Source organism: Rhinatrema bivittatum, chromosome 7 (genome assembly GCF_901001135.1).
Source record: "Rhinatrema bivittatum chromosome 7, aRhiBiv1.1, whole genome shotgun sequence".
NCBI classification, from domain to species: Eukaryota; Metazoa; Chordata; class Amphibia; order Gymnophiona; family Rhinatrematidae; genus Rhinatrema; species Rhinatrema bivittatum.
Genome location: NC_042621.1, coordinates 233,454,556 through 233,481,377, shown reverse-complemented (window position 1 = coordinate 233,481,377; position 26,822 = coordinate 233,454,556). Strand labels below are relative to the sequence as shown.

Below are 26,822 nucleotides of genomic sequence, written 5' to 3'. Positions count from 1 at the left end.
AAGAAAATCTATATTTTTAATAGAGGAAGAAAGACATCATTTAGGCTGCAAGTCCTGAAAAGATAAACCTTTGTAGAAAGGCAAGGAGAAGAAACTTTAACAGGCTTTGCGTGAGGGAATCTCATTACTGAGATTCTGGGCTGAACAAACTGAACCGAGCTTTCCAGCTGAAGGAAGGAATTAAAAGGATTAACGATTAGGCTTCGTTGTGGGTTGCTTTTTCACACCCCCACCCAAGTTTTACTTCTGTGTACTTTTGAGCCTGTAGGACGGCAGAGATCCGAGATGCAAACGGTGCTCATCCCTCTCGGCATGCAGCAGCGACTGTCCAAGTTCAGTGAGACCGGGGAGCCAGGGGCGGGCCTGCGAGTGACGTCACGGCCCGGGATCACCCTCTCTCGGCACTGGAGGCGGCTCTCAGACCCCGGGACGGCTGCATCCCCGGCTCTTCGGCTTGCTCCTGGCGTGTCCTGTCCTAGTGACTTTGACTGAAGGCTCGCCGTTTGCTGTCAGTGCCCCGCGGGTGTCCTTGCTACTAATCAGGACCCCGAGAGAGCGAGGGCTCTGCCCGTGATTGCCTGTGCAGATCTCAAGGAACCGAAGGAGGCTGGAGAAAGCCCCGTGCAGTACTTTAACGTGGAACTTAAAGGCAGCAGCAGCAGCAGCAGCGTCCCTCCCAAACTCTCCCGAGTAGAGTAGCATGTTGGCCCTGGGCTTCCCCGGACAAGTTGCCTTCTGTCGATAAGGGGAAATGCTCCGTTCTCGCAGCCGTGCAGCATCAGAAAGCCAAGGATTTGGATAAGGGGGTAACAGGCTGGGTGGGAGGGAGGGAGGTCGCCATGCAGCTGCTCTGTTTAGTTGGGTTAATTGCAGTTTTAGTAGGGGGCACTTCGAGCAACAGAAACTGCCCGGACCTGATCATTGACAGCTGTCTTTGCTCCGCTGAGCGCTCCAAGGCACCGGGGAGGCAAACCATCCGCATCAAAGTGATTTGCAGCGGCGGAGAGTTAGTGGAAACTTTACAGCCCACTTTGCTGCCTAACAGGACAGTCACCCTGTGAGTATCCCTTCCCTTTGGCTCTGTGCACGTGCGTCCTCTCCCAGAAACGCTGCTCTGCGTGCAGCCGGACATCTGCCTTCTCCCTGTTAACACCCCGACTTTCATACGTTGTTAAATGAGTGGCTAGGTGATCTCCTCTGGTGTGATTGCATTTGCTGATAGCTCAATCTCTGTGAGGCCGATGCAGGCGTTCAAGTTCAATGTGAAAGCTGTAGGCGCATAAACGTCAGTGCCCTGACTTAAACCTGAATGCCCCCTTCCAACATAGGAAATGAGCCCATAACAGAATGAAAACTTGAACGTCATTTAAAGGGAGACTATCGACATATTTGCTTGCCTTCATATATTCCATGGCCCATGCTGCTATCCTATGAGTTCCCAAACAACTGAATTTCCCCTCCCCCCAGCAAGTACTCAAGGTTCGGCAATTTGCTCCGCAAAAGACTACATAATAAACTATTTCAGAGATTAATAGACCTATTATATAATGAAATACATAACGCTAGCTTGCAATCTTTTAGAGTCCATGAAAAATATTGCAGTATTCTTTGCAACCTATCATATGGCTTTAAGGTATGAATCTTATCCACTGATAGAGTTAGGTTTTTCATGGCATGCTGTTTTTAAGTACAGTCATTAAAAATCAACAGAGTAGGAAATATATTGCCAAGCACTTCGCCATGCATGGCGTGTGTGTATTTAACCTGAAAAAAAAAGTTGAATTGTGTATGTTCTTAATGAATGCAAAACATAAGGCTAAAGGCAGACTGCTCAATAGAAGAGGGCTGGCCCCAGCTCCAAACTGTCATTATGTTTGCCCTAGCAATCAGGATCCCCTGTGGCATGAAGTGGATGTTTTTGTGTTGCGATTCTTTCACTTTTGAAATAGGGATTGCCTCCAAGTGCTGAAACTGGTTAATTAGTTCAGCTGCACAGAATGGGTAATTTAATGACTTAGATGACAGAGCTTGTTGCTAATCCTATAGCATGAGGTGTACTGCATAAAATGTGGAAAGCGGATTTGCATTGCACTCCCTGCGGAGAAATGTGTGAAACAAACTCACTCACCGATGCAGAAAAGTGCCTTCATCCAAAGCACTTTTCTGCCTGTACCTGAACATATATTTCCTGTGCGCAAAACTTTCGGTGGACGCAGTAAAAAGTGTTGCACGCGGATTCTTAAACAGGAGTACTGCTTCGTGCTCTCGCATGGAAATCCCTTGCAAAAGAGGGCATTAAGCATTCCCCACCACAATGCAGAGAGACTGCATTTGGCCAGCACACCTTTCTTAATCCCTGGGTCAGAGCTGGAGTTGTTTCCAGTGCTGGGCGGAGGGGTGAAGTAAAGCAGGTGGAAAAAAGTCCAGAACATTATTGGGTAAGTGGTAGAAGCCAGTGCACCCATACAGATAAGTACCAGCGTATCTACCTGCACCAAGCTGCTGCCAGATAACTTTGTAAGTACTGACTTATTTGGCTATCTGGCGCACTTTGCCAGACAGGTATTTGTCTGGCTAACTAGTGGTGAATTGTGATAGCCAGATAAGTCTGTATTTATCCAGGTAATTGATGGCAACCTGTCAAGGATGCCTTCCACCCACTTTCCTGAGTTAATGTGTGTTTGATCTGTGCCGAATGCACATTTTACCAAAAAAAGCGCTTTTTAAAACTCCCAATGTATTAGCATAAAATTAGCTTACTGCATCATAAGTAAAAAAAAAAAAAAAAAAAAAAAAAAAAGTAATCTGGGCGTTAAAAATGTGCACTGGAAACCAGCGCAAAGTTTCTTAATGCTTACTACATCACCCTATCAGTGAGCAGTTAAGGGAGAATCCTTCATATCTGGTGCCTGTGCTACCATGCTGAAAGTTCTCAAAGTCTAATGATTTGCTGTAGCCTACACCTCTGGTCTAAACTTTAAAATACAAGGTATTTATTTATTTAAGTAATGGTTTTATATACCGTCTTTGCGAAACATCACAATGGTTTACATAATTTAAGCATAAAATAAAAGGAAAATAATACAATACAGCAAATATATAAAAAAAAATTAAAAGATGAAAATAAAACAAAGCATTGGCCTAAAATTGAAACTGACAAAATAACAATATAAATAAAGCAAAATAAAATCTAAAAAGTGAATAAAACGGACACAGCTAGAAAGTCATCAATCCTGAATTATCATTAAAAAGGATTAAATCTAAGGAATAGAAATTATGTTGCATCCTGATAGGCCTTCGAAAATAACCATGCTTTTACCTCCTTTCTAAAAAATTTTAAGTCAGGTTGGAGACATACCTCTGTGGGTAATGTGTTCCAAATTTTGGGGCCTGCCAATGACAGTGCATATTCTCTTACTAGACATAGGTGAGCAGCTTGTACAGAAGGGATAGACAGAAAACATTTATTGACTGAGCGAAAATTGCGTTGTGGAGTTTGAAGTCGAATTGCTGCATTGAGCCAGTCAGTTTGTTCTTCATATATAACTTTGTGCAGGATACATAAAAGTTTATATTGTACTCCATAGTTAAACGGTAACCAATGCAGAGATATAAGGATTGGAGTAATATGGTCATGCTTTTTGGTAAAAAGAGAGGTATACATTCCTATACAATGCTATTGCAAAAGAGCTGCTGCAGCGCTCCAAATGTATATGAAGGGCTGGACTTGACCCTCCAGCCCACTATCACACCGTCATAATTTGCACTGTGTGGCATCTTGTCTGTTCCTCACCCCCTGATAATTTCATTTCCCATTATCTTTGTAGGTTTTTTTTTTACTGTACATACATGAGAGCCCATTGTAGGACCCCATAAAATTGATGAACTAAATAATAAATAAACTAATCACTTCAGTGGCGCTGACAGGTCATACTGGGAGCATCTCCATTGTTGTATGCACGTCTCTATAAATTCACATAGTTAGGATACTCTTGGTAGGTTCACATGTTAAGAGCTAAACAGATGTGCTCCCCATTGTTCACTTATCGCTCGGCTCAGTAAAATTTAAGCAATTTATGAAGTTAAGTTTTTGCACAGCTGTTCAGCTTGCACATAAAGTTTACTTCTGTGGTTTGTTTTATTTAAGAAGCAAAACATTCCACATTTCCCAGAAGAATACAAAGGCGAACCTTGAGCAAACTCAAGAAGTATTTTTCTCCCATGTTAGGAAACTGGAGGGGCCATCCAAAACTTTTGTAACAGAAAGCCAAGCAATCTCACTGTTGTTTTGTCCCTGTTCTTTCACTTACAAGCAGGAACTCTCTCTGTTACAAACACCATTTAAACGTAGTTCAGTTGGTTTAGGTGTTCAAAAAAACGTGCAGGCTTGTTATGTAATGCAATCTTATATAAATAAGCATGCTGCTAAAACAGCTGAAGAGAAAAAAAGACACATTGAGGACATTATGATGCACTTAATATTTTAGTGAGATTTAATTTGTTTAGGTGTAAGCAACAGTGCAAACAACACTGTAACAACTAAGAGAAACACATTAGAAAAGCATCATGCTACTTTACCCCATGTCTTGGCATTTATTTGTTACCTCTGCATTTCTATTCACCTGGAAGTTTAAGAGGGATCTTTTTTTTTTGTATTGGGTCCAACCAACTACATTTCTTTTTTTTTTTTTAATGTCATGTTCTTTATTCAGTATAAAACAATTTCTGAATCCTTGTCTTCCTTTTACAAACATTTGAGTAGATATGGTAGATTGGAAATGCATGTCCTCCTAAGCCAGGTTCAGTCTGCTTTTACATCACACAGACGTCAAATCCTGTGCGCTCAGGTCTGGAAACATTCAGCCTAGTTTTGAAAGGAAAAGAAATGGGCTTCCTTTCCTTCAGGCTTTCTTTTTTAAATGTTGTTTTTTTTGTACAATTTAGAAGACACTCTACAAGTAGAGATAACTAAAACTCTAGCCCTAGGTATAGTAAAGACCTTTCACGATGTAGGGGAGAAGGGAAATTCAAATAACTTAACGTGGCTGACAGCTACATTACTTTTATTGAACATATCAAATGCATTTTCCATATGTAAACTGTGCTGGTGATGGATTGGGAGGTTTCTGCATCAGTCTAATAGCTAGTGGAAAGAGATTGGTGTCCTTTTATATTTGGTTTCTAGCTGGATGGAATTTATAGAAACAGAACATTTCCCCTCCAGTCAGTTTTATTATCCCGCAGAGAAAGATCTGCACCATATGGGTTATAACTTTTTGACGTTAAAGAAATAAAACAAGTACATATCCAAAGAGACAGAAATGAGCATTGTTTTATTTATATAGGTATATACAATGTGTGGTGTAGGGGGAGAAAATGAGCAACAGAACGCAGCATAACTGCTTTTAAGTAGTGTAGATTGACTGAGAAACAGTTATTCTTTTTAAAAAGTTAATAAATTCATGTGCTATTTTTGTCTCTCACTCTCTTTCTTTATACAAGACATATAGAATTGCAGAAAACAGAATCCAGCTTTTTGGACTCTTGTTTTAAAATGAGAAAAAGGGAAGCTTGAATGATTGCCCAGTTCACACTAAACCTTGCACTTACTTTTTTATGTGTGCATATTCTGGTTTCTAGCAGGCTTTTATGCTAAAATATTTTTCAATGCAAAAGTTTGCTTTCCTTTCACGTTACTTACCATGTGCATAAACAAATTGCTGACATACGGTGCCTTAGTTATATACGACGAAAAATGTGCAGTGTAGGTTTCACTTTAATTCTTACATGCATTCATTTTGGGGCATATTTTTAAAAAGTGCGTGCACGCGTACTTTTGTTCGAGGAGCCAGCGCAAACAAAAGTATGGCAGATTTTAAAAGATACGCGCGTAGCCGCACGTATCTTTTAAAATCCAGGGTCGGCGTGCGCAAGGCCGCGCAAAATCGGCAGCCTGCGCGCGCCGAGCCGCGCGGCCTCAGAGGGAACTTTCTTTCCGGCGCCCCCCACCTTCCCTTTCCTTCCCCTAACTAATTCCCCCCCTACCTTTGTTTCAAAAGTTACGCCTGCCCATGCCAGTGTGCCATATTCTGGTCCAGGGGCTGGTCCGGAGGCCGCGTCCATGCCCCTGGAACGCCCCGGGACTTACGTGTGCCGCCGAGCCTATGCAAGAATGGCTCGGTGCACACAGAGGGTGGAAGGGGCAGCTTTTCAGGGGTTATGCACGTATCCCTTTGAAAATCTGCCCCTTTGAATTTAGAATTCTAACTCAAATCTGTGTGAAACACAGAAAGCAACTCAAACTGCTTAGAGGAAAAGTTGAACAAGAACTACCTGTTAATTTACAGGTGAAAATTACAGATTGGCAAAGCTGACTTGATAAAGAGAATGCAGCACTTGGAAGCTAATCCCAAATGAATCAAGTTAGCCCAATGAAAAAGCATCACCTATAGCTTTATATGTACATATCTAAACTTCTAAAACCACTCTTAGAACTCCATTACATTTTAGGAGCCTGTTTTAAGCAGTGAAAATGTTCTCTTGCTGTACTGGATCCAGAAAAAGAAATAGGTTATAATCACTTTTATTGAGCGAAGGGAATAAAATGTCATTTTATTATTTATTTTATTTTATTTTTTCCCCTCTAAATATTATTTTATCATTGCACAGGAGCATTCAGGCCTATGTAGTCTCTGCAGCAGCATATAGAGGGTAGACTGTGCATTCAGGAAGCACCTATGAGATTCGGAAACTCATGTAGAATTTCTTCCAAGTGTTGCATTTCTTTTGTCAGCCTAATAAAAGATACTAGAGTCTCCAAAAGAGCCATATTTTCAAACCTTTGCATTTGCAGGCTTTTTTCTTAATGACAAACATTCTGCAGTGTAAAAGTGCATGGAACAATTCTGAAAGTATGTAACATCTTTGGCAGCTATGCTTATTAAATAATACACTGCATGCTTGCATGTAGACCTAATCACTTTGCAACACACACAGCACCTGAGAAAACTTTCTAAAGATGGTGGACTATGGGCAGAGTGCCAAAATAACAAGCTGGCAAAATACTTTAACAGTAGGTCAGCATCTAGACAAAATAATTCCAATGATGTAAATATATAGTTTTAACTTTTTTCCTTTTCATAATTTGTAAATATATTTTTAATTAAAATATAGTAGCCTTTATATGGGCGGAGAAGATTATTTAATTTTGCTTATATCTTAAATTTTAATAGTGTATGTGTGTGTTATTCTTATATTTACTTTTTGTTTTTTTTACTGTGGGGGGGGGGGGGGGGAGCAGGCAATCTCCTATTTCTTGGGCTGTCGGTCCGTTCAAAACCTGCCTCAATTCCTTTTATTGCCATCGGCATTAGAGGGTTCTTAGCCGGAAGTTAAATGGGACATTCTCAGCTACCTAGGGGATTTCACCATTTTTTATCTCTCTTATTATTTATAAATGTGATTCCCAAACTTTTGCTGCCAAAACCTTTTTGGCATTGGACAAAATTCCAATGATGCTTTTAGATTTTTAATAAAGTGAGAGAGCTGAAGGAGCTAGGGTTTGGAAGCGAGTCCACAAAAGACAGAGTTCCTGATATGCAGGGCTGAGGTGAGTGAGAATGCTGTGGCAGTGCTGTGGTCCTCTCTCTCTTTCACTTCAATCCCCTAATCTCCCCATCCAAATCTCTCCCTGCCCTTCACATCCATCTGCCTCTGACCCACTCCCAGCCCTTCAACTCCTTCTCCGTGCTTCCTTATTTGGCTGATTCCATTGGTGGCTTAAGGCAAGTTACATTCAGGTACAGTAGATATATACAATCTAAAGGGCCCATTCACAAAGCTGCATTAGGTCATTTACCATGCAATAAATACTATTTATTGAGCAGTAAGTTGCCTAATGTGGGGTCCTGTATTTGAAATACCTTGTCTTATTTCAACCCCTGCACCACATGTTGCCATCTTAAAAAATGTCACGGGCTATCCATTGCTTCTACCATGTGATAGGGGCCGGCCAATGGCACTGATAGCCCCTGTCATATGGTAAGGGCAAAGGGCCATCAGCGCCATTTTGATTAGTGGCAGCCGACGGCCCGAGTGCGGGAGATCGCTCCTGGGACCCCCGCTGGACCACCAGATACTTTAGGAAAGTTTTTTGGGGGGTCGGGAGGATGGGGGATTGTAAATAATTAGATCTAAAGAGTCGGGGTAGGTTTGGGGTTTTTTTTCTGTGTGCCCTTTCTCCCCCCCCCCCCCCCAAAAAAAAAAAAACCAATAAGAAAACCACACGAAAATTTCGTGGGGTTTTTCTATCATTTTCAAGGACCCCCGATACATGAAGGATTTGAAAATATCATACGATATTTTCATCCGTCAAAAAAAACGATGCACACCCCTACCAAATACTGCAGCTTAATGAATGAGTCCTTAAGTTTGCTCCGAAGCAACAGATTGAAGTGACTTGCTCTAGGTCCAAGGACCATCAGCAGGATTTGAATGCTGACTTCCCTGGGTCTGAGCCTACTGCTCTAACCACCAGACTACGCCACCACTGTACTTCTCTTACCTGTTTCATCTCTTTGTCTCTCCTTGCCTTACCTCCTTCTCTCTCTCTTTCACTGAGCAGCAGCATCCCACGCCCTTCTCTCTGTGCAGCAGCTACAATACAGCATCTCTTTATTCATCCTGGTGACCAGGGGAGATGAGCTGCATTAGGCTCATGAGCATCACCATATAAAATCCAGTCCAAGGTATCTGCTAGAACCAAAGAGAGTTTATTTTGTAGTGAATTTACATTGCTGAAGTACTAGGAAAGAAAATAGAGGCCTCACAGTTTCAGGTCATCCTCCATCTATTGTTAGTGAATGCATTTTCTTTCATTACGTTTAGATTTGCTAACTCTCCCATCGTTTCTACTCAAAGTGTTGCGCAATCTAATAATTATATCAAACACAGTAAAATCAACATTTTAGCAATCGGTTATACATAATTAACAATGATCACAATATTTAGCATTTAAGCAAATTCATTCATAACACATCTTTTGAAACCCCCAATACTTAATATAGTCCCAAATATTCAGCTAGGAATGGTAACTTTGAAACGGTCGCGCGGGCGTATATGTATGTGCGTATGCCGGCTCGTGTGAATGGACGTGGCTATTTTATAACACATGCGTGCATAGTATAAAACTGGCAATACACACGTACACGTACGCACAATTTTGTATGGGCACATGCATGTGTGCGCAAATGCCAGCTCTACCACGTAAATGGTGGGATTTTATCACCTATGCACGCTGACGCAATTACCAGTTTCCTCAGTCTGCTCCCAGTTCGCCAAGATAAAGGGTAGGACTTCCTAACCCTTCCCCCCCCCCCCCCCCCAATTAACCTGCCTCTCTTTTACCCTTTAAGCCCCAACCCTTCAATCCTCTCTAACTAGCCTCTTTTTTTTTTTTTTTAATTATTCTAGTTACGCGCATCCATAGCAGAAGTAAAGACACGCGGATAGGGACCCCGATGTGCGCTTGTGTGCATAAGTAGTTAGGCGCTGTTTTAATGCTAAAATCCAGGAATGCCTAGATCATGTCCGTGCCCTGCCCCTTTTTGCCCCAAAATATTTTCTGCACATACTGGGAGATGCACTCGTACTCGCATGTTTTTAAAAATTCACATATCTCCCGGCTTTGGCACATGCCGAGCTCTTAAAATGTACCTCTAATCTCTAAACAGACCAGCTTCTACTTGGAAAAAGGAAATGCTTTGCTACACAAAAGCACGTTCAACAGCTCTCTAAATGCAAGACATGCTTCCGCCAAATGACTATCTTGTGGCTACACATGGATATGCATGTGGCCTTATTTTACACCTTCCCCATCTTTTGCTGGCAAACCAGTATCATGGGTTCCAGTGGGCCACGGTGCTGTCCCTTCCCCTCTGCCTCATGCTGGCAATACAATTCTTGCACTATCCATGCAGACCCCTCCCCCCCAAGGATATAAGGACCAGTCTTTGGCAACTACTGGACCGTTATGTAAGAATAAGAGAACTAAGGCTAACAAACTATGCTATAAATAAAGCAGCTTTAAATCATCTCTCCCGCCTTGTGGTAGAACCAAAACTAGTAACTGGATTCAAGAAAGCGTGGGATAGGCACAGAGGATCTCTAGTTGCGAAGAAGAGAATGGAAAGCTGGAGACAGACTGTGGTCTATGGTGTACACCAGAAAAACTAAGTTGGGCAGGCTAGCTTGGCTTTATGGTCTTTATCTGCCATCATATATTCTGTTTCCGTGTTTGCCTTGCTTTCATTGCTGGTATTCTGGCCGTTTCACTGTAAATTCATTTCTGTTTCTCTTTTACAGTTTTTACCATGCTCACCTTCTCTGTGAACAGGAGTCCTTTTACACTGACCAATGGGTTGTGGTTTGAAGAGAAAAGTAGGCCAGCTAGACAGTACACCAGGCTTGTCCGTACACTAAAATCTGAATGACTGTCAAACATCAGTGATGGACACAGTGATAGCTCAGAAATTAAAATGAATTTAAAATGCAAATCTTTTACAAAACGTTACAAATTTATATCTTTTCAAGGGCTTCATCTACTAAGCATTGTTCCATAGACACAAAATGGGAGAAAAGTCTTAGGAAATCAAGCCCCAAGTTTGTTACCTCAGGCGATGGGAAAGAGGTGGTCTGGCCTGGGGGAGGGGGGAATAAATTGGATGAGGATGCTACATTTTAGATTCAAAGGAGAAAACCAGGAAGATTATAAGCAGGTGGTTAAAAACTTTAGAAATCATTTTGGGAGAGTGAGCAGGAAAGCCAGGTGAAGTATATCCTGGGTTTTAATACTGAAAAATATTGTAGCATGGAAAGGTAAAAATATAATGGGAAGAGACAGTATTATTACTTCTATTGACAAAAACGGTTATTTTTGAACAGTCCTAAAGGCCTGATAAAAGAAAAAAAAACCAGCAGAAGTTCCAGGATTCTCTCATCTCCTTCTCTAACTGTGCAGTCTCTTGTTTCTAAATATTAGCATCACTCTAATAAAAAAAAAAAAACAAAAAACAAACAAACCAAAGTATCTGCTAGAACTAAAGATAATTCATTTATTTTTGGGTTGTTTACATTGTTGAAATACTAGGGAAGAAACAGTCCAAGCCTGGATTTTACAGGCCATCACTTACTATTTTTGGATATCGTTTTACTTCCACAAGATCCTTTAAACTACTGCATATGAAATTCAGGTCACCTTTCTCCACTTAAGCTAAATTTACTTTTAGATGTTACAGTAACTGTAGAAACATATTTCTAATTAAGTTCCCTGTTGTAGAACATGAAGACTTATGGGCCTATGCAATGAAAGGTAATATGCACATTAAGAGCCTTTTATATATGCTAAAAATAGAATGCTATGCAGTAAGAGCTTAATGTGCACATTTAATGTATAGTTGCTAAAATTAGCACTTACCATATTTAAATGAAGAAGCACCATATGCAAGAAAGGTGTTCCAGAAATAATGGCTTGATAATGCCTGAGAATTCCACACTTGTCTCTAACCAGGGGCAGAGGCATTCTAAGGGGGGGGGGGGGGGTCGAGGATGAGCAGTATGCCCCGGGTGATAACAGGGGGAGGGGTGCCATTGAAATGGTCTTGCGGTGGCGCGGAGAAATAATGTACTGGTGGGGCCCTGTGGTGCCACTGGCCTTTCTCCGGAACTGGCAGCAGATGAAGAGGCCTTGCTCTGCACTGCAGCCAGTGGCCAAAGAAGAGGTCCAAAATGTGTGTGTGTGTGAGAGAGCGAGAGATTGACCTTGTGAGAGTGAATGCCTGTGAATGAGAGGGGGTGTGTGTGTGTATGTATGAGAGAAAGGGAACATATTGTGTGTGTGTGTGTGTGAGGGCCCTCAGTCTACAACAATTTTTTAAATCCTTATTTTAATTATTGGATGTTATTTGATGTGTCTGCTGTTTTGAAATATTTTATTGATGTTGGAGAAATTTTAAAATTATATAGGGGGGGGGGGGGGGGGGTGCCAAAGAATGTATTTGCCACGCATGCCAAATTCTTTAGGTATGCCTCTGACTAGGGGTTAACATTTTCCAGGCCTGCTGCCTCAGGATTTCCCTATGCTAACCAGCCTAAAGTGAAATGATACTAGTAGGAGCATTTCACTACTGTCACGTCACAGTGGTGAAGCACTTTTAGTGGTGTCATTTGGCGACCAGCAGCAGTGCAGGCAAGAGGAGTTTTATGTCCTCCTTGCTTGAGAACCGTAGGATCCTCTGAAATGGAAAACTGTCATTCCAGAGTGGGAGGGGCTGGGGATTGTCATCTGTCACTTGGAGGAGAGGGGAGGATGGTGTTTTCACCTGTGGGCTGGGGGTGGGTGCTCCCACTTGTTGGGAGGCTATGCTATAACTCAGGAAGGGTGGGGACAGGAGGGAAGGAGATCTCCTACCTAACCAACTCTTTCACTTTGGGCTGGTTTGTATGGAGGCTTTCCTGAGACAGGAATGTGCACAATTTACTATTTCTGATTAACATGGACAGATTGTGTCTGCAATTTTTAACACGGGCTCTCTAAATTTATTACGTAGTATTTTAACTGCTGTTTTATCCATCACATTAAAATTTTAGTGAGTCTCACGCTAAACTTTTAGCATGAGTGTTTTTTAATAAGCCCCTTAGTATTTAAGAGTTTCATGCAGTATGCAATTTAATTATACTGTAAGTATCTTAAAATGTAAGGCAGCTGTATTATAGCTATACACTTGAAAGAAAAGCTTTTTTTCTCTCAGGTAGAATGAGTGAGTGCGCGTACTCAGAGACTGCTGTGGATTCACTCTTGGTAAGGAAGTGTTTTGCTTTGACCTTCCATGGTTTTAAAGGCAGAGTTTTTAAAGACATTTAAAGTTTATTACATTACTTGCTGTGGTTCGAATTGAAATAGCAGTTTCTAAACTGCCAGTGCTGTGGTTCTGAGTAAACTGCTCACTGTTTATAGGTGTTATCTTTCCTACTAAGTACCATTTTACAGGGAACAGATTATAGTCTCATTCATTTAATTTCTTGTCATGATCCATTAATTTGAGTTCTAATTTCAGCAGTTCTTCCAGCAGCTGAGGCAAATACAGTGCTTTAACAATTGCAGCCTATGGAATAAAGTGAAGCTGTACTACACCATCAGCTCCCAATGAATCTGACAGAATTCCATGCATTCAGCAATTTTATTTTAAAGCAGAGTCTTCCTCTACCTCACTAGTCCCTTTTCTCCTTTATTGTCTGCTTATGCTGAGGGCCTACGATTGTAGATGGACTAAGAATGCTGTGGTGAGCCTTGAAACTAATTACAGTGACCCAGAGACAAAAAAAATATCCAGTATGAACAACAGGAAGACAAATATTTATGGAAAAAGTAACATAGTAAAGAACAGCAGATACGAATCAATCAATCCATTCTGGTCGGTTGTGTTCCTCTTTGATTTTTGTTTGTTTGTTTTTTACCACTTTGAGTAGATGAGCATCTATAAATCTAGCTCCTCTACCCTACCCCCATATGTTATTTACCCAACCTCTGAACCCCTTTTCTAAGAATTAGATCATTTAGGTGTGTATGGAATTGATGAGTGCAGAGAAGGTGCTCAAATGGAAAGTGGTTTTAGGTTCTTATCTGGATTTGATGTCAGAAGAATTAGTGCATGAAGGAGAACCAAATAGGGGAGATTGGGAAGAGTACATGAGGCAATTTCTCTGCAGTTAGCTCCAAGCATTTACATAAACTGAGGGCTACAGACTGTGAGCTAGATCCCTACCCCTTCTGGATTAGTGAAAACAACAAAAGATGGTTTGGTGGAAAGGTTAATATTGATTGTTCATCATTGTCTGAGGGTATTTTTCTGGGAGCCTTGAAGGCAGTGGTAGTGCAACCACTGTTGAAGAAGGCATCATTGGACCCAGGTATGAAATATCATTTCACTCCTATGTGCAACCTACCATGTCTGGGCAAAGTTGTGAGGAAGATAGTGGCCAATCAACTATTGGAATTTCTAGACAATAGGTCTGTATTGGAAAGAAACTCTAACCCAAAACAAAAATCTTCATGGAACTTAAAGTTAAGAATTAGAAAAATGAGAGCACAGCTTAGGACAAGCTGCCTCCTTGAAAGCAAAAAGGATCCACGAGGGTAAAATGGTGATCCTTTTAGAAAAACATTAGGAGACTACCATTGCTAGCAGCCACATGGGGGAACTGCAAACCCAACAAATCATCATTATGTCTCTTCCCATGCTACATGGTACATTCCTTAAATAGTATAAGTAGGGGACTAACAGAATGCTTACATGTAATGTATATACAAAAATGGCCAAAATAGTATGTTCAAAAAAAGTCCATGGACATAAGTAGAATCCATATGTGACGTCCAAAGATCAAAAAACACAAAACTTCCTCTCAAAATGACCTTATTCAAAAACTGTAATGAAGAAAGCTTTCTGCATTTTATTCTTCTATATGATGCTGTTGTATGCAATGTATTTATCCATATCTCATTATCATTCCCTTTACAACATGCTTAAAGAGAGATATGCTCTGAATAGGCTAACACTAATATTGTCTCCAAGTAGTGTTAGGCTATGAGGATAACTTTAAAACATGCATGCCAATATATGCATATATCGACATGTGCAAAACTCTTCCGGTATTTTAGAACCTGCATGTATATGATGCATGCAGGTTATAAAATATGCACACAATGCACCAGATGGAAATAAATTGTCTATTAATTATATGAACCAAAATAATTATGTAAAGAGAAAAATATCTTCATTTAGGATGGTATAAAACTGCATTCTTGATGAAGTAATGTCCACATTTTTTGCGTCCCAAAAATCATAAATTACTAGGGATGTGAATCGGGCTTCGGACGATTGAAAATATTGGACGATATTTTCAAATTCGTCAGAAATTGGGGGCTCCCAATAAGAGAACCCCACGATTTTGTTCCTGGGGTTCTCTTATCATTTTAGGGGAGGGTGGGAAAAATGGCACACCAAAACAATCCCTAAACCCACCCTGATCCTTTTAAAACTGTTCCCTTAGCTTTCCCCACCCTCCCAAACCCCCCCCCCCCCAAAAAAAACTTTTTACAAGTACCTGGTGGTCCAGTGGAAGTCCCGGGAGCGATCTCCCGCTCTCGGGGCCATCGGCTGCCACTAATAAAAATGGCGCCGATGGCCCTTTGCCCTTACCATGTGACAGGGTATCCGTGCCATTGGCCAGCCCCTGTCACATGGTAGGAGCACTGGATGGCCCATGCCATTTTTAAAGATGGCACCGGCCGTCCATTACTCCTACCATGTGTATCCTGCCACTATAAGAAGTTTTGTTAAAATGTTCTTCCACTTGTGCATTTAGGGGTAGATTTTCAGACCGCGCGAATAGGCGTACTTTTGCTGGCGCATCAGGCGCCAGCAAAAGTACGCGGGATTTTAGTAGATATGCGCAGAGCCGCGCGTATCTGCTAAAATCCTGGATCGGCGCGCGCGCAAGGCTATCAATTACGTATAGCCGGCGTGCGCCAAGCCGCGCAGCCTACCCCCGTTCCCTCCAAGGCCGCTCCGAAATCGGAGCGGCCTCGGAGGGAACTTTCTTTTGCCCTCCCCTCACCTTCCCCTACCTAACCCACCCACCCGGCCCTGTCTAAACCCCATCCTTACCTTTGTCGGGGGATTTACGCCTCCCGGAGGAAGGCGTAAATCCCCGCACGCCAGCGGGCCGCTAGCGCGCCGGGACGTGATCTGGGGCGGGTCCGGACGGCGCGGCCACGCCCCCGGACCGCCCCGGGACATAACCACGCCCCCGGATCCGCCCCCGAAACACTCCCGACACGCCCCCAAAACGGCGCTGCGCTCGGTCCCGCCCCCTACACGCCCCCCTCCGAAAACCCCGGGACTTACGCGAGTCCCGGGGCTCTGCGCGCGCCGGTAGGCCTATGTAAAATAGGCTCACCGGCGCGCAGGGCCCTGCTCGCCTAAATCCGCCCGGATTTGGGCGGATTTAGGCGAGCAGGGCTCTTAAAATCCGCCCCTTAGGTTTGATGTCTATATAGTACATTGCCCATTCAAGAAGCTTTACACAGGGAAAACATCTCAACAATTCCAAACCTGGATTGTTGAGCATCGAAGTTGTTTGAAACACAAAAGAGTAGAAACATTTTTAGTTTCACATTGTTTGATACTTGGTTATCGATTTGATGAACTAGAGTTAAGTAATACTAACCTTATAGCGGAGTAAGAAAAACTGGACATGACTTATAACACTCACCAAATTATATTTATTATGATATTATGTTACAGTATTTTGATGGCACCTGTTTAAGAGTTAGTATTCTAGACACTTTATACAACATATAGTTTTTGTGCCCTATTGTGAACCGTTGTGATGGCACCCGCTTAACGACGGTATAGAAAAGATTTTAAATAAATAAATAAAACATCCAAAAGGAAGTGACATTGATAAGGAATTATGTCAAGGAGAACAGTGATGGATTTTTAAATTGGAAATGCTTGAAACCTCAGGATTTAATTCTGAAACTGAATGGCACTGTTTGGTGAATCAATCATGTCATTTAATGTGTGTGTGTATATGTGTGTGTGTGTATGTGTGTATATATATATATATATATATATATATATATAGTATACCATAGGCTCATTCAAATATTTTTAAGTCAATCATTAGCTAGTTGTGAATATATGTAGGTGCTGTGTTGCTTTAAAGCGCTATTTTGATCTTTGCAAGAAGCAGACAACAGGTCACTAGAAATGTTTGTTCGTGTGATCCAGTGTTAAGTGGTAAGATAATTAGAAATTGTCATGATATAGTGAAGTGTGAAGAGTGCATGGGTAACAAAGGATATCTCATAGTGCATGGGCATTCCCAGATGCAGACAAGTGGTGAAATGTGTTCATGTCGGGTTCACAGATATTCTGCTCCGTAAAGATACATTTCGTGTGATCTTCACTAAAGTTATGAGATTTATTTATTTATTATACTTTTATACTGCACAAACAGCAATATTTCAATAATAGACTAATTTTATTCACTTAGACACTTCTTTATTATAATTATAAGCAGCATGAGACATTTAGAAAGCAGAAAAAAGAATTAAGTGTGACTTGTGATGAAATGGGTATCACCAAGAGTGCAGTTTTGAACCATGCTAAATGAAGTTTTTGGTTCACATAATTAACACACATATTATTTCCAGCTGGTGCATTGTGTGCTTATTTTATTTGTGCTAGCAAATTTCTTCCTTGTGTTATGAGACTCAGGTTATAAAATACAATAAACGTACCTGGGAACGTGCAGTGCATATAAAAAAAACACATGAATACATGTTTTAATTATCTGGCTAAATTATGAGTTATTTGGCTAAGTAGCAGCATTTATCCAGATAAGTACAACTCTACTTAGCAGGACACATAGCACTTATTTGGCTATGTGACTTAGGCTTAGATTCATCAAAATGCTATAAATAAAGTAGAAATATAGGGGTAGGTTTTCAGAAGGTCATGTGCGCGTGCTACCCGGTGCGCACACATGTACGCCCAATTTTATATCTTGCATGCGCAAGTTATAAAATCAGGGGTCGGCGCGCGCAAAGGGGTGCACAATTGTGCACCTTACGTGTGCCGAGCCGCGCTGCCTTCCCCCGTTCCCTCCCAGGCCGCTCCAAAATTGGAGCACCTAGAAGGGAACGTCCCTACCCTCCCACCCCACCTTTCCTTCCCATACCTCCCTCCTACCTTTTTCTTCATTTTTCTCTTATTTTAAAACTTACTTCAGCCCTGGGGTTGAAGTAAGTTGCGTGCGCCAAATGGCCGCTGTGCTGGGAGCCTCTGATCCCGCCCCCTCCCCGCTCCTTTTTACAAGTCCCGGGACTTACACGCATCCCGGGGCTTTCTGGGCGTCGCCGGGCTTTTTGAAAATAGGCCCCGTGCGCGTAGAGCTTTTAAAATCTGGCCCATAGCACGTTAGCATCTGCGATGAAAAATGAGTGTGGTTAGGGAAATTTTTGATATACTATATAGTGCAGGTAAGTTTCGCAACTTATGATAAGTTTCATGCAAATTGATAAATTATCTATCTGATGCGGTGTACCAGAAATTTTACGCGTTGCATGTCAATTCACATCTGGTGCGTTATTTTCTTTGTTTATATATATTGGCTTCCTGCAGTTTCCTCTTTGAAGGTGTGTCAGGCATGGGAGAGAGAAGAAATGAAGTTAGTTCTTAGTTGCAGTTTAATTGAGGTTCATAATGATTTCTGAGTGAGTTGTCCTATTTTCTTTTATCATCTGTTTGCCTTTACCTTTGTCTCATGTCTTTATCTGGGTGTGGAAGTTTTTGTATGTTTGCCAAGTTTGGTTTTGTGTGGTGGTGGAGGAGTGCAAAATGGTGGAGAGGATTGAGCATGGAAGGCGTGGGGATAGAGGTGAAGAAAGGCTTGAGAGGAGGAGGGCAGGAGTAGAGATAGGGAGAGGAAGGGGATAGGCAGGTAAGTGTGATGGGAGGAGGAGGACGACAGGGTAGGGATTGTCAGAGAGGGCAGATGGTGGGGGAGTTGGCAGGGCAGGTGTAGTAGCAAGGGAGGATGAGGGGGAGTGGGAGCGATGCTCAGGAGAGTGACACCACCTCTCAAGAAGTGGAAGTGGCCACCCGCTCATCTGGCAGCCAAGCAGCGGGTCAGATTCATCTTCACGCATACAAGTTCAGCGTCCAGGACAACAAGATGCTCATCTGTGGAGTCCTCGAGCATTACAACATGCTGTTTGGGAACTGTGTAGTAAAGATGGGATATGGCCAGATATGGCACACCATCGCCCAGGCCATATCCCAGCAGAGCAGAATAAAGAGGACTGTAGAGCAGGTGGCCCACTGCTACCACAACATAAAGGCCCAGCTGAAAAACAAGGTGGCAAGCCGCAACAGGTATCAGCACCAGACGGGAGGAATAACACCTTGCCCGAGATTCCTCACACCCATGGAGGAGCGCCTCATTCAATGGCTGGGACTAGGTGTCTCAAGGGAATGGATAAGGTTCTGGATACCACGCAAGCCAGGGCTGGTAAGTTCATGTCACCTGTAAATGTCAAGTCTGCTACAGATGTCCACATATTTTGCCATAAGATGCTCACATTGATGGATTGATGTAAAGTGCACCTCTTATGCCAAAATGTACATGTGCACTTTTTAACATTCTGTTATGCTGGTGAACCCTTGGACCGAGGGGGAGTTGGCATTCTCTGAAATGCTCCCTGTTCCATGCGCAGATCACCAGAGACAGGCAGAGCTACGGAGTCTCAATGCGTGGATGAGACGATGGTGCAAAGAAGAGGGATTCAGTTTTGTTAGGAACTGGGGAACCTTTTGGGGAAGGGGGAGTCTCTTCCGAAGGGATGGGCTCCACCTTAACCAGGATAGAACCAGACTGCTAGCGCTAACTTTTAAAAAGGAGATAGAGCAGCTTTTAAACTAGAACAAAGGGGAAAGCTGACAGTCGCTCAGCAGCGCATGGTTCGGAGAGAGGTATCTTCAAAGGATACTAATGATGCATTAGAATTAGGGCATCCTGACAGTGAGGTTCCAATTGTAAGAAAAGTAGTCCAAGTGCCTGTAACTAAAAACTTAGCTGAGCTAAAAAATTCTAACTTATTCCTATCAATTAAAAAGCAGAATGAAAATACAAACAAAAAACAAACTTTTAAATGTTTGTATGCTAATACCAGCAGTCTAAGAAATAAGATGGGAGAATTAGAATGTATAGCAGTGAATAATAACATATACTTAATTGGGATCTCAGAGACATGGTGGAAGGAGGACAACCAATGGGACAGTGCAATACTAGGGTACAAATTAAATCGCAATGACAGAGAGGAGCACCCGGGAGGAGGTGTGGCGCTTTATGTCCGGGATGGCATAGAGTCCAACAAGATAAACATCCTGCATGAGACTAAATGCACAATTGAATCTTTATGGGTAGAAATCCCTTGTGTGTCGGGGAAGACTACAGTGATAGGAGTATACTACCGTCCACCTGGTCAAGATTGTGAGAATGATAGTGAAATGCTAAGAGAAATTAGGGAAGCTAACCAAATTGGTAGTGCAGTAATAATGGGAGACGTCAATTACCTCAATATTGACTGGGTAAATGTATCATCGGTACATGCTAGAGATATAAAGTTCCTGGATGGAATAAATTACATTTTTATGGAGCAATTGGTCCAGGAACTGAGAAGAGAGGGAGAAATTTTAGATCTAATTCTCAGTGGAGGACAGGATTTGGTGAGAGAGGTAATGGTGGTGGGGCTACTTGGCAATAGTGATCATAATATGATCAAATTTGAATTAATGACTGAAAGGGGGACAGTAAGCAAATCCACGGCTCTTGTGCTAAACTTTCAAAAGGGAAATTTTGATAAAATGAGAAAAATTTGTAAGAAAAAACTGAAAGGAGCAGCTACAAAGGTAAAAAGTGTGCAAGAGGCGTGGTCATTGTTAAAAAAAAATATATATATATACCATCCTAGACGCACAGTCCAGATGTATTCCACACATTAAAAAAGGTGGAAAGAAGGCAAAACAATTACCGGCATGGTTAAAAGGGGAGGTGAAAGAAGCTATTTTAGCCAAAAGATCTTCATTCAAAAATTGGAAGAAGGCTCCAACAGAGGAAAATAGGATAATGCATAAGCATTGGCAAGTTAAATGTAAGACATTGATAAGATAGGCTAAGAGAGAATTTGAAAAGAAGTTGGCCGTAGAGGCAAAAACGCACAATAAAAACTTTTAAAAATATATTGGAAGCAGAAAGCCTGTGAGGGAGTCAGTTGGACCGTTAGATGATCGAGGGGTTAAAGGGGCACTTAGAGAAGATAAGGCCATCGCGGAAAGATTAAATGATTTCTTTGCTTCGGTGTTTGCTAAAGAGTATGTTGGGGAGATAACCTTCTCTGGAATGGGTTTCATGGGTAATGATTCAGATGGACTGAACCAAATCATGGTGAACCTAGAAAATGTGGTAGGCCTGATCAACAAAACTGAAAAGTAGTAAATCACCTGGACCAGATGGTATACACTCCATGGTTCTAAAGGAACTCAAAAATGAAATTTCAGACCTATTAGTAAAAATTTGTAACCTATCATTAAAATCATCCATTGTACCTGAAGACTGGAGGATAGCTAATGTAACCCCAATATTTAAAAAGGGCTTCAGGGGCGATCCGGGAAACTACAGACTGGTTAGCCTGATTTCAGTGCCAGGAAAAATAGTGGAAAGTGTTCAAAGCATCAAAATCACAGAACATATAGAAAGACATGGTTTAATGGAACAAAGTCAGCATGGCTTTACCCAAGGCAAGTCTTGCCTCACAAACCTGCTTCACTTTTTTGAAGGAGTTAATAAACATGTGGATAAAGGTGAACCAGTAGATGTAGTGTACTTGGATTTTCAGAAGGCGTTTCATAAAGTTCCTCATGAGAGGCTTCTAGGAAAAGTAAAAAGTCATGGTATAGGTGGAGATGTCATTTCGTGGATTACAAACTGGTTAAAAGACAGGAAACAGAGAATAGGATTAAATGGACAATTTTCTCAGTGGAAGGGAGCGAGCAGTGGAGTGCCTCAGGGATCTGTATTGGGACCCTTACTTTTCAATATATTTATAAATGATCTGGAAAGAAATATGTCGAGTGAGGTAATCAGATTTGCAGATGATACAAAATTGTTCAGAGTTCTTAAATCACAAGCAGATTGTGATAAATTGCAGGAAGACCTTGTGAGACTGGAAAATTGGGCATCGAAATGGCAGATGAAATTTAATGTCGATAAGTGCAAGGTGATATATATAGGGAAAAATAACCCATGCTATAATTACACAATGTTAGGTTCCATATTAGGTGCTACCACCCAAGAAAGAGATCTAGGCATCATAGTGGATAACACATTGAAATCGTCGGTTCAGTGTGCTGCGGCAGTCAGAAAAGCAAACAGAATGTTGGGAATTATTAGGAAGGGAATGGTGAATAAAATGGAAAATGTCATAATGCCTCTGTATCGCTCCATGGTGAGATCCCCACCTTGAATACTGTGTACAATTCTGGTTGCCGCATCTCAAAAAAGATATAATTGCGACGGAGAAGGTACAGAGAAAGGTGACCAAAATGATAAGGGAAATGGAACAGCTCCCCTATGAGGAAAGACTAAAGAGGTTAGGACTTTTCAGCTTGGAGAAGACGGCTGAGGGGGGATATGATAGAGGTGTTTAAAATCATGAGAGGTCTAGAACGGGTAGATGTGAATTGGTTATTTAGTCTTTCACATAATAGACTAGGGGGCACTCCATGAAGTTAGCATGTGGCACATTTAAAACTAATTGGAGAAAGGTCTTCTTCACTCAATGCACAATTAAACTCTGGAATTTGTTGCCAGAGGACGTGGTTAGTTCAGTTAGTATAGCTGTGTTTAAAAAAGGATTGGATAAGTTCTTGGAGGAGAAGTCCATTACCTGCTATTAATTAAGTTGACTTAGAAAATATAGCCACTGCTATTACTAGAGATTGAAGAATCTAAATATGTACACCCTGGAGGAAAGGAGGAGCAGAGGTGATATGATACAGACTTTCAGATACTTGAAAGGTGTTAATGATCAAAAGACAACGACAAACCTTTTCCGAAGGAAAAAAATCAGCAGAACCAGGGGTCACGATTTGAAGCTCCAGGGAGGAAGATTCAGAACCAATGTCAGGAAGTATTTCTTCACGGAGAGGGTGGTGGATGCCTGGAATGCCCTTCCGGAGGATGTGGTGAAGACCAGAACTGTGAAGGACTTCAAAGGGGCGTGGGATAAACACTGTGGATCCATAAAGTCAAGAGGCTGACAATGAAGAGTGGGTGACTCGCCAGAATGATGGCTACTGCCTGGAGTCAATACCCTTATTAAATAAACATACACAGGCTTACGGTGACTCCAACATCGCTCTAAGCTTCAACAGCAAGAGGAAATGTGGAAAAAAGGATTCACACTCACAAAGAGGGGAGTAGCTGGCTTGTTACGGCGGTTACTACCCCAAATCAAATAAGCCTGATACTTCACTTTCAATCCATATACAGCAAAGTTCTCTGATTCAACGGCAGGGGAGAAGAAAAACTTATACTTCACACATCCAGCAGAGCTCTCTGCTTCAACGGCAGGGGAGAAGAAAAGAGGGTTCGCACTCACAAAGCGGGGAGTAGCTGGCTTGTTACGGCGGTTACTACCCCAAACCAAATGTGCCTGATACTTCACTTTCGATGCACATCCAGCATGGCTCTCTGCTTCAACGGCATGGGAGAAGACTTATACGTCACGCATATCCAGCATAGCTCCCTGCTTCAACGGCAGGGGAGAAGAAAAACAACCAATAAGGGCTAATAACATAGTCTGGGTAAAACAAATAAGCATGGGTGCAGCTTGCTTATTGCGGCGGCTACTACCCCTAACGAATCAAGCTAGATATTTCACTTGGATGCAGCTCCATCACTGCTCTCTACATTAAAGGTGGGGGTGGAAGGGAAATAGAACCAAGAGCTAAGAGAAACAGATAAGTATGAGAGAAAATGTGTGTGAAGCTTGCTGGGCAGACTAGATGGGCCATTTGGTCTTCTTCTGCCGTCATTTCTATGTTTCTATATATGTTAGCAGCGGTAACATGAAAAAGACTTAGTTTTTGGGTACTTGCCAGGTTCTTATGGCCTGGACTGGCCACTGTTGGAAACAGGATGCTGGGCTTGATGGACCCTTGGTCTGACCCAGTATGGCATGTTCTTATGTAACTCATCACCCTTGAAAACCATCTCTGGAGCCGGTATCTCCCCAACATCCTCATTAGTAATCGCAGAAGCAAAGAATTCATTTAGTCTTTCTGCAATGGCCTTATCTTCCCTAAGAACCCCTTTAACCCCTCTGTCATCTAACAATCCAACTGACTCCCTCACAGGTTTCTTGCTTCGGTTGGATTTTAAAAAGTTTTTATTATGAGTTTTTGCCTCTACAGCCAACTTCATTTCAGATTCTCTCTTAGCCTGCCTTATCAATGTTTTATACTTAACTTGACAATGCTTATCCTTTTTTCTATTTTTTTCAGATGGATCCTTCTTCCAATTTTTGAAGGATGCTTTTTTGGCTAAAATAGCTTCTTTCACCTCACCTTTTAGCCATGCCATTAATTGTTTTGCCTTCCTTCCACCTTTTTTAATGCATGGAATACATTTGGACTGCGCTTCTAAGATTGTATTTTTAAACAATGTCCATACCTGTTGTACTCTTTTTAACCTTTGCAGCTGCACCTTTCAGTTTTTTTTCTATTTTCCTCATTTTATCAAAGTTTCCCTTTTGAAAATTTAGTGTTAGAGCTGTAGATTTACGTATTGTCCCCCTTCCAGTCAGTTCAAATTTGATCATGTTATGATCACTATTGCTAAGTAGCCCCACCACTGTTACCTCTCTCACCAAATCCTGTATTCCACTAAGCATTAAATCTAAAAAGCTCCCTCTCTAGTTTGGTTCTTTAACCAATTGCTCCATGAAGCAGTCGTTTATGCCATCCAGGAACTTTATTTCTCTAGCATGTCCTGATGTTACTTTTACCCAGTCAATATTTGGATAATTGAAACCAACCATTATTACTGCACTGCCAAATTAGTTAGTTGCCTAATTAGGCCTAAGTGATTTCTGTTACACACTGACCAAGACAAAGGACATGTGAGTTACAGAAAGATGGAGATGAGACCTACTCGAACCATAGAAGGGTGAGGAGTAGATGAGGACTAACAGGCATAATAGTATTGTATGATGCTTTGCCGAAACTGGCTGCAATTCCGTATGGTCTCCTCAACTTCTGTTGGGGGACATGGGGGATCTTCTGGTAGATCTGGAACGACATCTACTGGGATACCATACCATAGAGTCAGATTATGGAATACACAGCAGAGTAGCATTATCTCAGCAATTCTGGGAGGGGCATGCATTAAAGCTCCCCCTGTTTTGTCCAAATAGTGAAAACTACTTTTAAGAACTTCGAAGGTGCATTCTTTGACACAGCAAGTAGAACAATAAGGCCTGTTGTACCATGTCTCCTCTGGCATGTTGGGAATAGCAACAGGTGTGAGAAGCCAGGTCCTGCAAAGATATCCCAAATCTCCTGCAGCAAAGATAGATGGGCTACATCACTCCCACTACCATGACTTTGTGTTATTGCTGCCAAACCACAGCATGCTATTACACACTAGAAGCTAAGCTATAGCTTGACATGAGCCTTAAAAGGCTATTTCCAAACCCAATGTCCATGCCGCCTTTTACTGTGACACTATATGTACACTATAGCCTTGCTTATGCTGTGTCAGATCTTCCTGAATGGAAAACTGAATCTGGGGTTCCTAAACAATGGGGCGGATTTTAAAAAGGTTACGCGTGTAACCCTTTAAAACCCCTCCTGCACGCAGAGAGCCTATTTTGCATAGGCCCGGCGATGCGCGCAAGCCCCGGGACATGCGTATGTCCCGGGGCTTGAAAAAGTGGGCAGGGCGGGAGCGGGCCGGAGCCTCCAGGCACAGCGACCATTTGCTGCTGTGCCCAGGATCGCGGGCCAGCCGTTGGCCGGCATGTGCAACTTGCGCCTGCCCAGAGGCAGGCACAACTTCTAAGTTAAAGGTAAGGGGAGTTTTAGGTAGGGCTGGGGGCGGGTTAGGTAGGGGAAGGGAAGGTGGGGGGGGGGGGTGGAAGGAAAGTTCCCGCCAAGGCCGCTCTGATTTTGGAGCGGCCTCGGAGGGAATGGAGGAAGGCTGCGTGGCTCGGCGCAAGCAAGGTGCACAAGTGTGCACTCCCTTGCGCGCCGACCCCAGATTTTACAACATGCGCATGGCTGCGCGCGCATGTTATAAAACCGGGCGTAGATTTGTGTGCGCCGGGTTGTGCACAGAAATCTATGCCCATGCGTAGCTTTTAATATCTGCCCCAATGTGTCCATGTCACTCAAAACCAAGCTATCGCTACCCATTTCTAGCAGTTCTCTATGCTGAAGCTGTACATCACAGCTGTCACACATGTCATTGCAGAATAGGGATGTGAATCGTTTTTGAACGATTAAAATTATCGTCAGATAATTTTAAAATCGTCCAAAATCGTTAGAGTGCACGATACAATACAAATGCCCCCGATTTATCGTCAGGGGCATTTGTATTGTATCGTTAAATAGGGCGCGGGAAAACCGGCACACCAAAAAAACCCTAAAACCCACCCCGAACCTTTAAAACAAATCCCCCACCCTCCCGAACCCCCCAAAATGTTTTAAATTACCTGGGGTCCAGTGGGGGGTCCCGACGCGATCTCCAGCTCTCTGGCCACGGCTGCATTGAGAGAAATGGCACCGGTGGCCTTTTGCCCTTATCATGTGACAGGGCAAAGGTAGCGCCGGCGCCATTTTGAAGATTGGCAATAAGGCCCGCGTGCAGGAGGTCGCTCCTGGACCCCCGCTGGACTTTTGGCAAGTCTTGTGGGGGTCAGGAGGCCCCCCCAAGCTGGCCAAAAGTCCCTGGGGGTCCAGCGGGGGTCCGGGGGCGATCTCCTGCACGCGTGACGTCGGGAACCAGGAACCAAAATGGCGCTGGCGCTACCTTTGCCCTGTCACATGATAAGGGCAAAGGGCCACCGGCGCCATTTCTCTCAACGCAGCCATGGCCAGAGAGCTGGAGATCGCGTCGGGACCCCCCCACTGGACCCC

General features: G+C 42.6%; 1 protein-coding gene across 1 annotated transcript in view; it reads left to right on the top strand.

The window, feature by feature from the left end:
• Positions 1 to 291: 291 nt before the first annotated feature.
• The window catches only part of ADGRA1 (adhesion G protein-coupled receptor A1), a 1,158,413-nt gene continuing 1,131,882 nt past the window's right edge, over positions 292 to 26,822 (top strand). The window contains exon 1 of the mRNA XM_029609977.1: positions 292 to 1,057. Within this exon, the coding sequence (XP_029465837.1) occupies positions 840 to 1,057 (218 nt within the window). The 5' untranslated portion in view covers positions 292 to 839. The remainder of the gene's footprint in view (positions 1,058 to 26,822) is intronic.